This window comes from Scyliorhinus canicula, chromosome 9 (assembly GCF_902713615.1).
Source record: "Scyliorhinus canicula chromosome 9, sScyCan1.1, whole genome shotgun sequence".
NCBI classification, from domain to species: Eukaryota; Metazoa; Chordata; class Chondrichthyes; order Carcharhiniformes; family Scyliorhinidae; genus Scyliorhinus; species Scyliorhinus canicula.
In genome coordinates, this window is record NC_052154.1 from 90,403,303 (window position 1) to 90,419,338 (window position 16,036).

The window sequence follows — 16,036 nt, forward strand, 5'->3', positions numbered from 1 at the left end:
TTCTTCTTCCAGCTAGCCAATTTCTGATCCAAACTGCTAAATCATCCTGAATCCCATGCCTCCGTATTTTCTGCAATAGCCTACTGTGGAGAACCTTATCAAACACTTTACTGAAATCCATATAGACCACATCAACTGCTTTACCCTCATCCACCTGTTTGGTCACTTTCTCAAAGAATTCAATGAGGTTTGTGAGGGACGACCTACCCTTCACAAAATCATGTTGACGATCTCTAATCAAATTATTCCTTTCCAGATGATTATACATCATATCTCTTATAAACCTTTCCAAGACTTTGCCCACAACAGAAGTAAGGCTCACTGGTCTATAGTTACCGGGTTTGTCTCTCCTCCCCTTCTTGAACAAGCGGACAATATTTGCTATCCTCCAGTCTTCTGGCACTATTCCTGAAGACAAAGATGACTTAAAGGTCAAAGCCAAAGGCTCAGCAATCTCCTCCCTAGCTTCCCAGAGAATCCTAGGATAAATCCCATCCGGCCCAGGTGACTTATCTATTTTCATACTTTCCAGAATCACTAACTCCTCATTATGTACCTCAAGCCCTTCTAGCCTAGTAGCCTGTATCTCAGTATTCTCCTCGACAACATTGTCTTTTTCCTGTGTGAATACGGACGAAAAATACTTATTTAGCACCTCTCCTATCTCCTCGGACGCTACGCACAACTTCCCACTACTGTCCTTGACTGGCCCTACTCTTACCCTAGTCATTTTTTTATTCCTGACATATCTATAGAAAGATTTAGGATTATCCTTGATCCTACCTGCCAAAGACTTCTCATGTCTCCTCCTGGCTCTTCTTAGCTCTCTCTTTAGATCCTTCCTTGTAACTCTCAAGCACCCTAACTGAACCATCGCAGGGGCAGCACGGTAGCATGGTGGTTAGCATAAATGCTTCACAGCTCCAGGGTCCCAGGTTCGATTCCCGGCTGGGTCACTGTCTGTGCGGAGTCTGCACGTCCTCCCCGTGTGTGCGTGGGTTTCCTCCGGGTGCTCCGGTTTCCTCCCACAGTCCAAAGATGTGTGCGTTAGGTGGATTGGCCATGCTAAATTGCCCGTAGTGTCCTAAAAAAAAAGTAAGGTTAAGGGGGGGGTTGTTGGGTTACGGGTATAGGGTGGATACGTGGGTTTGAGGAGGGTGATCATTGCTCAGCACAACATCGAGTGCCGAAGGGCCTGTTCTGTGCTGTACTGTTCTTCTAAATCGCGTCTCATCATTATATAAGCCTCCTTCTTCCAAGTGTTTCAACTGCTTTAGTAAACCATGGTTCCCTCGCTCGACCACTTCCTCCCCGCCTGACAGGTACATACTTATCAAGGACACGCAGTAGCTGTTCCTTGAACATGCTCCACATTTCCATTGTGCCCATCCCCTGCAGTTTTCCTCTCCAGCCGATGCATCCTAAGTCTTGCCTCATCGCATCATAATAGCCTTTCCCCCAGATATGATTCTTGCCTTGCGGTATATACCTATCCCTTTCCATCACTAAAGTAAACGTAATCGAATTGTGGTCACTATCACCAAAGTGCTCACCTACCTCCAAATCTAAAACTTGTCCTGGTTCATTACCCAGTACCAAATCCAATACGGCCTTGCCTCTCGTTGGCCTATCTACATACTGCGTCAGGAAACCCTCCTGCACACATTGGACAAAAACGGACCCATCTAAAGTACTCGAACTATAGTGTTTCCAGTCAATATTTGGAAAGTTAAAGTCCCCCATAACAACTACCCTGTTACTTTCACTCCTATCCAGAAACATCTTTGCAATCCTTTCCTCTACATCTCTGGAACTTTTCGTAGGCCTATAGAAAAGCCCTAACAGGGTGACCTCTCCTTTCCTGTTTCTTAACTCAGCCAATACTACCTCAGTATTCGAGTCCTCATCAAATGTCCTCTCAGCCACCGTAATACTGTCCTTGACTAACAATGCCACCCCTCCCCCTCTCTTACCACCTTCCCTGAGCTTACTGAAATATCTAAACCCCGGCACCTGCAATAACCATTCTTCTCCCTGCTCTATTCATGTCTCCAAAATGGCCACAACAGGTACCAACCCATGCCGCAAGCTCACCCACCTTATTACGGATGCTCCTGGCATTGAAGTAGACGCACTTTAAACCACCTTCCTTCCTGCCAGTACACTCCTGCAACTTTGAAACCTTACTCATGACCTCACTACTCTGAACTCTTGTGTACTGGAGCTACAATTCAGGTTCCCAATCCCCTGCTGAACTAGTTTAAACCCTCCTGAAGAGCATGAGCAAACTTACCCCCCAGGATATTAGTACCCCTCTGGTCCAGGTGTAGACCATCCTGTTTGTCGGTGTCCCACCTAACCCAGAATGAGCCCCAATTGTCCAGGAATCTGAAACCCTCCCTCCTGCACCATCCCTGCAACCACGTGTTCAACTGCTCTCTCTTCCTTTTCCTTGACTCGCTAGCACATGGCACAGGTAACAACCCAGAGATAATAACTCTGTTTGTCCTGGATCTATGTTTCCACCCTAGCTCCCTGAATTCCTGCCTTACATCCCTATCCCTTTTCCTACCTATGTCGTTGGTACCTATGTGGACCACGACTTGGGGCTGCTCCCCCTCCCCCTTATGGATCCCGAAAACACGATCCGAGACATCGCGGACCCTGGCACCTGGGGTGCAACACACCAACCGCGAGTCTCTCTCGTTCCCACAGAATCTCCTATCTATCCCCCTAACTATGGAGTCTCCAATCCCTTGGCTGGGTTGGCTGGGGTGGTCGCTGATGGGGTCCATGATGGGGTGGCCGTCGGCTGGGTCTACAATGCACAGGGGGGGGTAGGCCGTGCGGTTGGGCACATAAGCCTGTACGTTGCGTGAGATGACTGTAAGCGAGAGCGCTAGTTTCTTGGTCGCCGCGAGGTCAAGCGTGGCCCCTTCTAAGAGGCGCTGGCGGATGTAGTCAGACCCTATGCCCGTAACAAACGCGTCTCTCATCAGCAGGTTCGAATGTTCAGTGGCCAAAATGGCCTGGCAGTCGGTCTCTCACTCGGGCGAGCAGAGCACGCCAGAAATCATCCACAGACTCACCGCGTGGACAGGAGATGCCTGGCATAGATTTTGTTGGTCCGCTGAGCATAATTCTCCTTCAGTAGCGCCATGGCTTCTGCGTAAGTCGGCGCGTCCTGGACGAGGGGAGAAACGTTGGTTCTCAGCCGCGTATACAGAATCTGGAGCTTCTGTGCTTCTGGGATTGGGTCTGGCGCAGACCTGATGCATGCTTCAAAACAGGCTAGCCAGTGTTCTAAGTCTTTTTTGACGTTGTCTGCTTGAGGATGCAGCTGCAGGCAATCCGGCTTGATGTGGAGGTCCATCTCTGAAAAAACTCTGTGTAATAAATTGATGCACTATCAATTACAACGAGATGAGAGTAGAATGTAATTGAGGCTTTCTTACACAGAGATGTGTGGCCTCCTACAGCAGCTGATGAAATGGCTGCTGTACAGAGAGCACACACATTTATACTCCGCCTAGTGGGCAGAGCCAGCAGGCAGGGATCTATCGCCGTACCTGTAGTACAGGGGCCTTACCGTAAAACCCATATGTACAATATAATACAACAGTGGTGACTACCACAGAGTGTTCCCCACTGTATTAGTGAGGCATTTTTTACAGTTTCCATACTTTTATAGGCCCATGAAGAGTCCACACAGGGTTTGTAGAAGCAAAAACTTACTTAATTTTGCAACAGCTATTATATACAGCGGCAGTAGTTCCCTACTGTGGGCAGGATTCTCCGACCCCCTGCCGGGTCAGAGAATCATCGGGGGGCGGAGTAAATCCCGTCCCCACCGGCTGCCGAATTCTCCGGCACCGGAGATATGGCGGGGGCGGGAATCGTGCCGGTCGGCGGCCGCTGGCAGCGGCCCCTCCGGCGATTCTCTGGCCCGCGATGGGCCAAGTGGCCATCCGTTTTCTGCCAGTCCCGCCGGCGTAAATTAGAATAGATCCTTACCGGCGGGACTTGGCGGCGCAGGTGGCCTCCGGCGTCCTCGGGGGGGGGGGGGGGCGCGGGGGGATCTGGCCCCGGGTTGGTGCCCCACGGTGGCCTGGCCCGCAATCGGGGCCCATTGATCCGTGGGCGGGCCTGCGCCAATCTATTCCTCCGCCTTGGCTGCTATTCCTCCGCAATGGCCGACGCGGGTATGAACCCCCACCCCCTGCGCATGCGCTGGGATGACGCCAGCACATGCTTGCGCTCCTGCGCATGCGCCAAGTCACGCCGGCTGGCGAAGGCCCTTCCACGCCAGTTGGCGTGGTGCCAAGCCCTTTCCGCGCCGGCCAGTGCAGCGCAAACCACTCCGGGGCTTGCTGTAGTGATTCACGCCACTCCTCGGCGCCAGGACCCCCCCCCCACACCCCGCCATGTGGGGGAGAATCCCGCCTTGTGTCTTCACTTGTAGGTGCCATACTGGCCGACTCTATTTTTACCTAGTCAGACATTGTTATCGGGAGAGCTCGTATTCTGCAAGGCCCATGTGATGGTTAATCATTCCCATAACCTATGCAGGTTATAAGACATACTAATCATCTTTGGCCTCACTGACTGAGACTCACATTTCATGCCATGTTAATGCCAGTTTGTTTCTTTTAAACAGGAAGTCCATACTTTGGATCTTTGGATTTGTTAATTGTCATGTGTACCGAGGTACAGTGAAAAGTTTTTTTCTGTGTGCAGCTCAAACAGAGCATTTAGTATATGGAAAGAAAAACAAAGTTATAGGGCAACACAAGGTACACAATGTAAATACATAGACACAGACATCAGGTAAAGCATACAGGAGTGTAGTATCCTTCAGATCAGTCCATAAGAGGGCTGTTTAGGAGTCTGGTAACAACGGGGAAGAAACTGTTTTTGAATCTGTGCGTGTTCTCAGTCTTTTGTACCTCCTGCCCGATGGGAGAGGTTGTAAGAGTGAGTGAGCAGGGGTCTTTGATTATGCTGCCCGCTTACCCAAGACAGAGGGAAGAGTAATAGAGTCAATGGATGGGAGGCGGATTTGTGTGATGGACTGGGTGGTGTTCACGATTTCTTGCAGTCTTGGGCTGAGCAGTTGCCATACCAGCCTGTGATGCAGCCAGATAGGATGCTTTTGTTGTGCCTGCCTAAACCACAGTCTGTCTTAACCCGTATATGGTGGACAAATGACTATGAGACACAGTTTCATACATGATTCAATATTTATTCACTATCACACAATTGTTACTGTTAATCGATCACACACACACTGAAGTCAAACTACAAAGCTATTACACACAAGACCTTAGTAAGAAGTCTCACAACACCAGGTTAAAGTCTGACAAGTTTCTTTCAAATCACTAGCTTTTGGAGCATTGCTCCTTCCTCAGGTAGGTTCCAGAAACATATATATATATAGACAAAGTCAAAGACAGCAAGACGATACTTTGAATGCGAGCATCTGCAGGTAATTAAATCTTTACAGAGCCAGAGGGCTAACCCCTGGTTAAAGAGGTTTGAATTGTTTCAAGCCAGGACAGTTGGTAGGATCTTGCAAGCCCAGGCCAGATGGTGGGAGATGAATGTAATGCGACATGAATCCAATGTCCCGGTTTAGGCTGTACTCATGTGTGCGGAGCTTGGCTATAGGTTCCTGCTCGGCGATTCTGCGTTGTCGCGCGTCCTGAAGGCTGCTTGGAAAACGCTTACCCGAAGATCTTAGGATGAATGCCCTTCACCTGAGGAAGGAGCAGTGCTCCGAAAGCTAGTGATTTGAAACAAACCTGTTGGACTTTAACCTGGTGTTGTAAGACTTCTTACTGTAGCAAGTATCAGACAGATATTGGTCTTTTTCTGTGTCCCGAATCTTGTAGTCCTCAATGTTCAATCCTTGGTCTGTTCTGTTCCTGGCTCTGGTCTTCCTTCAGTTGGTCGGGTGATGACCGATGGCTGATGTGACTTTGTCGGCTGGTGGAAGTCACTGGTGTTGGTTGCTGTTGATGGTTGCTGCTGCAGAGAGAGCTTCTAAAGTTGTGCAGCACCTTTTAAATCTGCTTGAATTTCGTCCCTTTGGTGCAGGTCTCTGGGTCATTTGTCAATCGATTGATCAGAGCTCAATCAGCCTGATCGATCAAGTCCAATCTGTGGTTGCCACATCAATTTTGGGGTGGGCACTCAGTGGCCATGCTTCCAAATAAGGAGCTTAGGTGCCACTGTGTCTGGAAAACAAGTGTGATTAACAGGGCAGTTCTATTGTTCCTGGGATGGCCTGGAGATGGCCATTTGCTTATGTTGTTCGCATCAACCTGTGAAATCTTTTGAAGTCTGCAAAACCTTTTGCTGCAACTTTGTTTGATCTGCTCTGCAGCCTGCTGTCCATAAAACTTGCTGGTCACAATTTTAGGTGGCTACACTTTCTATAGTGCACCTGTAAAAGTTGGTAAGAGTCAATGTGGACATGCCGAATTTCCTTAGTTTCCTGAGGAAGTATAGGCGTTGCTACAGCGTCGATATGGGTGGACCAGGACAGATGTTTAGTGATATGCATGCCTAGAAATTTGAAGCTGTCAACCATCTCCACCTCAATCCCGTTGATGCAGACAGGGGTGTGTACAGTACTTTGCTTCCTGAAGTCAATGACTATCTCTTTAGTTTTGCTGGCACTGAGAGAGAGGTTGTTGTCATTACACCACTCCACTAGATTCTTTATCGCCCTCCTGTATTTTGACTCCAAGATATCTATGATGTGGGCTGGTGGCCATTAGACTGTAGTGCTGGCCGGGGCGCCGTTTAAAGATGGCTCCTCAATCCTTTTGTAAATTGGTTTCCTAATCTCCTGTGTGGGAGCTTATTGAAAGCTTTCTGAAAATTTAAATATACCACATCCACCGGTTCCTTCCTATCTATTCTGCTAGTTACATAGATACATAGACATAGAACATAGAACGATACAGCGCAGTACAGGCCCTTCGGCCCTCGATGTTGCACCGACATGGAAAAAAAAACTAAAGGCCATCTAACCTACACTATGCCCTTATCATCCATATGCTTATCCAATAAACTTTTAAATGCCCTCAATGTTGGCGAGTTCACTACTGTTGCAGGTAGGGCATTCCACGGCCTCGCCACTCTTTGCGTAAAAAACCCACCTCTGACCTCTGTCCTATATCTATTACCCCTCAATTTAAGGCTATGTCCCCTTGTGCTAGCCACCCCCATCCGCGGGAGAAGGCTCTCGCTGTCCACCCTATCTAACCCTCTGATCATTTTGTATGCCTCTATTAAGTCACCTCTTAACCTTCTTCTCTCTAACGAAAACAACCTCAAGTCCATCAGCCTTTCCTCATAAGATTTTCCCTCCATACCAGGCAACATCCTGGTAAATCTCCTCTGCACCCGTTCCAAAGCTTCCACGTCCTTCCTATAATGAGGCGACCAGAACTGTACGCAATACTCCAAATGCGGCCGTACTAGAGTTTTGTACAACTGCAACATGACCTCATGGCTCCGGAACTCAATCCCTCTACCAATAAAGGCCAACACACCATAGGCCTTCCTCACAACCCTATCAACCTGAGTGGCAACTTTCAGGGATCTATGTACATGGACACCGAGATCCCTCTGCTCATCCACACTACCAAGAATTTTACCATTAGCCAAATATTCCGCATTCCTGTTATTCTTTCCAAAGTGAATCACCTCACACTTCTCTACATTAAACTCCATTTGCCACCTCTCAGCCCAGCTCTGCAGCTTATCTATGTCCCTCTGTAACCTGCAACATCCTTCCGCACTGTCTACAACTCCACCGACTTTAGTGTCGTCTGCAAATTTACTCACCCATCCTTCTGCGCCCTCCTCTAGGTCATTTATAAAAATGACAAACAGCAACGGCCCCAGAACAGATCCTTGTGGTACGCCACTCGTAACTGAACTCCATTCTGAACATTTCCCATCAACTACCACTCTCTGTCTTCTTTCAACTAGCCAATTTCTGATCCACATCTCTAAATCACCCTCAATCCCCAGCCTCCGTATTTTCTGCAATAGCCGACCGTGGGGAACCTTATCAAACGCTTTACTGAAATCCATATACACCACATCAACTGCTCTACCCTCGTCTACCTGTTCAGTCACCTTCTCAAAGAACTCGATAAGGTTTGTGAGGCATGACCTACCCTTCACAAAACCATGCTGACTATCCCTAATCATATTATTCCTATCGGGGCAGCAGGGTAGCATGGGGCAGCAGGGTAGCATGGTGGTTAGCATAAATGCTTCACAGCTCCAGGGTCCCAGGTTCGATTCCCGGCTGGGTCACTGTCTGTGTGGAGTCTGCACGTCCTCCCCCTGTGTGCGTGGGTTTCCTTCGGGTGCTCCGGTTTCCTCCCACAGTCCAAAGATGTGCGGGTTAGGTGGATTGGCCATGCTAAATTGCCCGTAGTGTCCTAATAAAAGTAAGGTTAAGTGGGGGGGTTGTTGGGTTACGGGTATAGGGTGGATACGTGGGTTTGAGTAGGGTGATCATGGCTCGGCGCAACATTGAGGGCCGAAGGGCCTGTTCTGTGCTGTACTGTTCTATGTTCTATGTTCTAGATTATTATAAATCGTATCTTTTATAATCCTCTCCAAGACCTTACCCACCACAGACGTTAGGCTCACCGGCCTACAGTTACCGGGGTTATCTCTACTCCCCTTCTTGAACAAAGGGACCACATTTGCTATCCTCCAGTCCTCTGGCACTATTCCTGTAGCCAATGATGACCTAAAAATCAAAGCCAAAGGCTCAGCAATCTCTTCCCTGGCTTCCCAGAGAATCCTAGGATAAATCCCATCCGGCCCCGGGGACTTATCTATACATAGAACAGTACAGCACAGAACAGGCCCTTCGGCCCAAAATGTTGTGCCGAGCCATGATCACCCTACTCAAACCCACGTATCCACCCTATACCCTATACCCGTAACCCAACAACCCCCCCCTTAACCTTACTTTTTTATTAGGACACTACGGGCAATTTAGCATGGCCAATCCACCTAACCCGCACATCTTTGGACTGTGGGAGGAAACCGGAGCACCCGGAGGAAACCCACCCACACAGGGGGAGGACGTGCAGACTCCACACAGACAGTGATCCAGCCGGGAATCGAACCTGGGACCCTGGAGCTGTGAAGCATTTATGCTAACCACCATGCTACCCTGCTGCCCATCCATGATCCATGATACACTCACGTATCCCTTTATTATCCATTTCAGGAATGATGATCTCTAGTAATGTGGTTCTTAGTCGTCTACCATTTGCATTTGAGCAGGTGATAGACCAGTTGACAATGGTGTCACTCTACATACGAACAACACCAACGATATGTCTTGACCATCTTCACTCGCTTTGCAGAATAACTTCTTTATTATCCTTTATTATCCCTCCCACTTTCTCTGCTTTTCCATTAGACTGAGAATAACATGGGCTGGAAGTAATATGATTGAAATTCTATTGCTTTGCAAACTGTGTCCACTTCCAACTTGAGAAACACGAACCATGTCAGAGACAACATTGAAGTATCCCGTGGCGTGCAAAAATTGTTTTGTTGCCTTTATCACCGATCTAGCAGTCGAATCGTATAGCATCGTCACCTCTGGAAAGTTGGAGTAATAGTCTATCACTATCAGGTAGTCATGACCCTGGAAACAGAATAAATCCAAGTCCACTTTGTTCTATGGACTGGGAACGATTTTCATCTGTTGCTTGGTTTCTTTGGTCTGTGCAAGCTGATGCATCTGACAAATTGTACATTCTTGAACATATTGGTTGATATCTCTGTTTATGCCCGGCCAATGCACTGACTGTCTGGCTCTCCTGCGGCACTTTTTGTTGCCTTGATGACCCTCGTGAATCTGCTGCAGAATCCCTAAACGTAAACTGGCAGGAATCACTATCCCATCTCCCTTGAGCAGGATTTGTCTTCCGTAGAAAGATCATTTCTTATGTCTCGAAAGGCAGATCGACATCCAGCAGGCCAGCCTTCTTTTGGGTATTGTTCCACCTTCTGGAGTGTCAAATCCTTTTCAGTTTCTGCTTTTATTGTCTGTAGTTTGCGGTCTGTAGTGTCTCGGTAATGAAACGAGTTTGAGACTATTTGGACTATCTCGGGTTCTGATGTTTCAACATCAGTGGTAGCTTTGGAGAGGTTTTCCACAACATTGAAGCCCTTCCCTTGACTCATCACCTTGGTCAGCTGAAGTACTGGTTGAGTGAATCCTTTCAATTAGCTGCAATTTTCACAAGCATCCAGTCCAATTAATGATGATTTCTTACCCTCTACCACCACAAAGTCGATGGGTATGTCGATGTTCCCATTCTTAACAATAGAGCAGGATCTTCTTGTGACTATCTGGTTACCATTATAATCTTCGAGCCTGTCAGTGGATTTATTTGTGATTTGTCAATAGCTTGCTTTAAAGATCGGTGGGTGATAATATTTGTTTGCGCACCTGTGTCAATTTTAAATGGTGTTAATTTTCCATTTATTTCTAATGAGACAGTCCACTCCTTAATTATCTTCGAGAGCTCTTTTACTGGTCTTTCATTTCGATCTAGTAAATTCATCCTAGTGACTACTTCTATCATGAAGTATCCGAAAGTGAACATGGTGAGCAATCCTCCCTGTCCGTTATGATGCCAGATTTATTCTCTTCACTTGGCACACTTTGGATCCGTCTGAAATCACTATAGGACTTTTTAAGTTTGGTTCCTGGAACAGTTGCTGATAAACGACACTGTGCTGCAAAGTGGTTAATTTTGCAACAATTGGAACATTGTTTGCTTTTCGCTGGACAATTTTATTTACTGTGGGTGTGTTCACAGCGTGTGCACGCCATCACGCTCGTGGCGTTACTTTAAAAATGGCCACTGGCCACATTTCCCGATTTTGTGCTCTTTTATTTTGACACGAACTCTGCATATTCATTCGATGCCTGTTCACTGGCCTTGCACATATTAATAGCGTCTTCAGTCGATAAAACCGGTCATCTTAGCATTTTCTCGTGCAAATGTTCATCATTTATCCAGAACACAACTGATTCACGCAGTATAGAATCGGCGGCTGAGTAAAAATTACAGGACTGTGCTCGCAACTTTAGAGCTGTGATGAAGGAATCAACTGACTCTCCTCTTAACTGCAGTCTTTTCCGAAACATGTAGTGTTCATAGGTCTCACTCACCTGTTTCTTACAGTATGTATCAAACTTTTGAAGCACCATGCTGTATTTATTTTTATCCTCATCTGCACTGAATTCAAACAAATTAAAAAGTTCTAATACTTGTGGTCCAGCCAAATTTAATAGGAGAGCTATTTTCCTTTGGTCTGAGGCATTTTCAAGTGTGGAGGTAGAAATTAAACCTTCAAATTGCTGCTTAAAGAAAGCCCGGTTCTGGCATAGTTTACCACGTGTCAGGCTTTTCGAGACCTTCCATCTTCTGATTAGTCTTCATTGTTGATTTTTTATGAGTTGTAGCTTCTGGATTGCTTTTTCAATCTCCTAATGCTGTTCTTACCTAATCTAATCGTTGTTTCTCACAAGAAATAGACTCCTGACACTACATTGACCCTTACAATGCTGATAATTATGATAATATCACATTCGGAGAACCTATTCTCCGCCCAATTGCGTTTTACGATTTTGGTGTCAGCAAACGGAGAATCCTTCCCGTAGTCTTTTGGTTGGCTTGGCCGAAAAAAATTGCCTCTTAGGGTGGGTTTGCAGGAATAGGGCAGGTTTTGGGTTTAGGGGATTGTCTTTCAAAGGGTCAGTGCAGACTTGATGGGCTGAATGGCCTCCTTCTGCACTGAAGGATTCTATGATTCTACGATAACCATAGTCTCAGGAGCTTCCACCACTCCTCACCCACAACCGCAGTCTCATTGGGCACTCTTCTCCCCTCATAGGCATGGCCGTCCCCAACACACACAAGTGGATCCTCTCCCATGGGGCTCCCAGGAGGGTCCACCCCGGCACAAGTTGGTACTACCAAGGCAATGCTAGGGCATAGCATAGCCTTGTTCCGTCGGGGGTTTTACTTACCTTGACACCATGGCGTCCCTCGACTGTTTCCCACCTTCACCAACCTGTTGTGAAAGTCGCCAAAGTGACATGACGCTACAAGGTTCAATATTCTGTGAAGGGGAATAATAAATGTGGAGGGGTGTTCCTTTAAACATATGTAAATTCATTAAAATGCATTTAAATGAAGGGGTGGGATCTAGATACTTCACAAGCCAGGGGCGGGGAAAATCTGGGAATGAGATCTCGCCGCTGAGGAACTCATTTGCCAATTCTCAAGAGATTTTGTATCCAGGTCACCATTCTCATTTACGGTGAACGCAAGCGTAAAACCGACCCGATGAGTCATACGGACTTGAAATGTTAACTCTATTTTCCCTCCCTATAGATGCTGCCAGACCTGCTGAGTCTTTCCAGCATTTTGTGTTTTTTTTCAGATTCCAGTCTCCGCAATAGTTTACTTTTATTTTTCTAGTGCCTCTTTGCAGAACCTTTGTCTGTTTTTCTCAATTAAAAGGGCTTTTGTAAGCTGACCTATTTGGGGAGTGTAATTATATATATATTATATAAATGTGTATATATTGTCATGTGAGAGTACCTTTAAGAAATGGGTGTTTATACGAATAACTGTAGTGGGTGTACCTTGAAGAAAAGGATGTTTATTAGAGAGCTGCAGTGATGTCAGAGAGTGGGTGGAGCTGGGCTGTCTGTCTGCTTTACTTTTGTTTTAGGCTGTTTGCTACAGGGTGTAGTTAGTTTCGTTTTGAGAGTTAGATAGCTGCAGGCAAATCCATGAGCTGTATAAGGATCTCTCTCTGCAAAGTAAAGACTTTCTCCAGATCAGTTGGGTGATTTCAAAATGCTGACTGCTCTCAATAGTGAATTTAAACCTGATCTCTGTGTTAAAAAGGGTCTTTTGTCTTCCAGATGTTGTTTGGGAATTTATTAAGGGTTATCTATCAAGTATTGTATTCTTTGGGGATTTATTGGTGCTGATAGTTGTTAAGATGCTGACTGTGCGTTTATAAAGTGTGAACTGGTTTCATAAATAAACATTGTTTTAATCTAAAAGTACTGTGAATCTCTGCTGCACCACACCTGTAGAGTGGACCGTGTGTTCCCCATAACCACAATCTATTAAAAGTTGTGGGTCAGGTGAGCTCCATGATGCACTTTGGGGTTCTCCAAACCCTGGCCCATAACAATGTACAGAATTTAATACAGAACCCATCCCATAAATCACACCACAAACACTAATGCTTGTTCCTCACACCCAAATCACAGAGAAACAGGCGAAGGAGAAAGAAAAACAGGAGAGAATTTATCTGCAAGAGTTGAGCGAAGAGGAATATGATGCTTTGTCAGAGGAAGCAAGAGCAGAGTTCGACCTGAAACGTGCATCTTTATTCAAAAAACGCAGGGAAAAGTGAGTGAATATTCTCCCAACTGTTTGGTTCAGATTCTGTAGATGCACTAACCACTCCTACAAAGGAATAGCAGTAGATGTTTTAACCCATTAAACGCATTTTGCCACTCAATTCAACCTTGGCTGATCTGTATGTTAATTCAATTTACCGTTTTGATTCTGTATCCCTGAATGCTCTTACCTTACAAAATTCTACCATCCTCAGCTTGAAATTTTAAATTGAGTCAACCTCAACAGCTCTTTGAGGCAGAGAGTTCTAGATTTCCATTAATCTTTGTAAGAACATGTCCTTCCCGATATAATTTTGTTCAGTAGAATTGCTGCTTTTCTTGATCAGTAATAACCTAGTCTTTGGAGTGCAGGGTACAATTTCAAATGTTGCTGATGATTCAGAACTTGGCAGTGTTGTGAACTGTGAGGAGGACAATGCTAGGCCAGGATATGTGGATGGCAGGGTTTCCCTTCCTCAGAGAGTTGCCTGTCCGCAGATTGGCCAGCAGCTGTCTGGTCCCTGCAGTGACAGGAGCTGCAGTGGACACAAGTATGAAGTGTATGAAGATAACAGAGCTCAAGACCCAGGTCAGGATGGAGAGGTATATTTTCAGGCTCCAGTGTGGGGATGGGACGCCTCTGGGGTGGGGAGGGGAAGGCTGTGGAGTGGAAAATGTCAGGGGAGAGGCCTGCGGGGAGAAAGGTCCAGTGGCTACCAGATGGTAAGGGGTGGAGGGGCTTCAGTTCGAGGCATACCCGTCACTTCCTACCTGAGATCTAAGTCCGATCATTCTTAGGTTTAGCCCCATACCATGGAAATTCTCCCACCAGCCTACAAATTAAGTTGAGGCAGGAAATTGCCAATAAAATGGTCACTTAAGGGCCTCAATAGGGGAAAGGATGGGTCGCCCATCGGAGGCCTTACCTGTCGTGTTTTGGGGAAGGTGGGTGTCATAACCTGGGATTAAACAGGTCATGTGACACTAATGAAACCTTAACCACATCATAGGACCCAAAGGGGAATATACACTTCTACATCCTGTATAATACCAGAGAGTATGAACACTGAGTAGGCTCCTGTAGTAGAATAACTGCTCTGTACTGTTGTTCTGTTGAACTGTTAGGCTTGGCGTGGGCTCCTTTCCGAACCTTACAATAGTGAGAACCCAGCAGGAAGCATGTTCCCTCTATTTCACCCCCAACCCACCTCCTGTTGCTGCCTAAAGCTAACTGGGAGGGGCACATGAAATTCAGGCCAGAATCTTTAAAACGACAGACATGCTGGTGTAACAGATGAACACATGGTAGATGAAAACAGTGTGAGATGCTACATTTTGGTCAGAAGAATGAGGAAGGCAATAAAAGAGACCTGAGGTTATATGTTCACAGATTGTTTAAAGGAGCTGGGCTGGTTGAAAAAGTGGGATTTTGGGCTTAATATATAAAGGCATAGAGTACAAAAGCAAGGATGTTAGCAAAACGTGTTATGGACAGGAGGGGGTGAGTTCAAACAGAACTATTTTCCGCTTATCACTTGCCCCTAACCAGAAGGCGTTTAGTTTTAAAGAATAAGCAGTGGCATATTTTTCTCCCAAGTTTTGTGTGATTCAATGTTATTAATAATCTCACAGCAAACTGTGAGTTTGGCTTAATTCAGAAGGTCTGCAACATCTCACTCTGCATTCACAACGTAAAGGGCGAGAGACAAAAGGAGGTTTACAGTGCAAGGACCACATAAAAGTTCAAAATTGTGATCACATATGTTTCAGAGTCCCAAAGTCTGAGTCCAATGAGGAATTCTTTCACGTAGGCGTTTGGCTGACTAGTGTTGTAAGATTCACTTACAAATTGATGTTACAAGAACAAAGAACAAAGAAAATTACAGCACAGGAACAAGCCCTTCGGCCCTCCCAGCCTGCGCCGATCCAGATCCTTTATCTAAACCTGTCTCCTATTTTCCAAGGTCTACTTCCCTCTGTTCCCGCCCATTCATATACCTGTCTAGATACATCTTAAATGATGCTATCGTGCCCGCCTCTACCACCTCCGCTGGTAAAGCGTTCCAGGCACCCACCACCCTCTGCGTAAAAAACTTTCCACGCACATCTCCCTTAAACTTTCCCCCTCTCACCTTGAAATCGTGACCCCTTGTAACTGACACCCCCACTCTTGGAAAAAGCTTGTTGCTGTCCACCCTGTCCATACCTCTCATAATTTTGTAGACCTCAATCAGGTCCCCCCTCAACCTCCGTCTTTCCAACGAAAACAATCCTAATCTACTCAACCTTTCTTCATGGCTAGCACCCTCCATACCAGGCAACATCCTGGTGAACCTCCTCTGCCCCTGTCCAAGGCATCCACATCCTTCTGGTAATGTGGCGACCAGAGCTGCATGCAGTATTCCAAATGTGGCCGAACCAAAGTCCTATGCAACTGTAACATGACCTGCCAACTCTTGTACTCAATACCCCGTCCGATGAAGGCAAGCATGCTGCATGCCTTCTTGACCACTCTATCAACCTGCGTTGCCACCTTCAGGGTAC

At 46.4% G+C, this 16,036-nt stretch overlaps 1 protein-coding gene across 1 annotated transcript in view; it reads left to right on the plus strand.

Moving 5' to 3' along the window:
• The window catches only part of hydin (HYDIN axonemal central pair apparatus protein), a 1,231,368-nt gene that overhangs the window by 1,001,970 nt on the left and 213,362 nt on the right, over positions 1 to 16,036 (plus strand). The window contains exon 45 of the mRNA XM_038807144.1: positions 13,361 to 13,502. Coding sequence (XP_038663072.1) covers positions 13,361 to 13,502 — 142 coding nt within the window. The remainder of the gene's footprint in view (positions 1 to 13,360; positions 13,503 to 16,036) is intronic.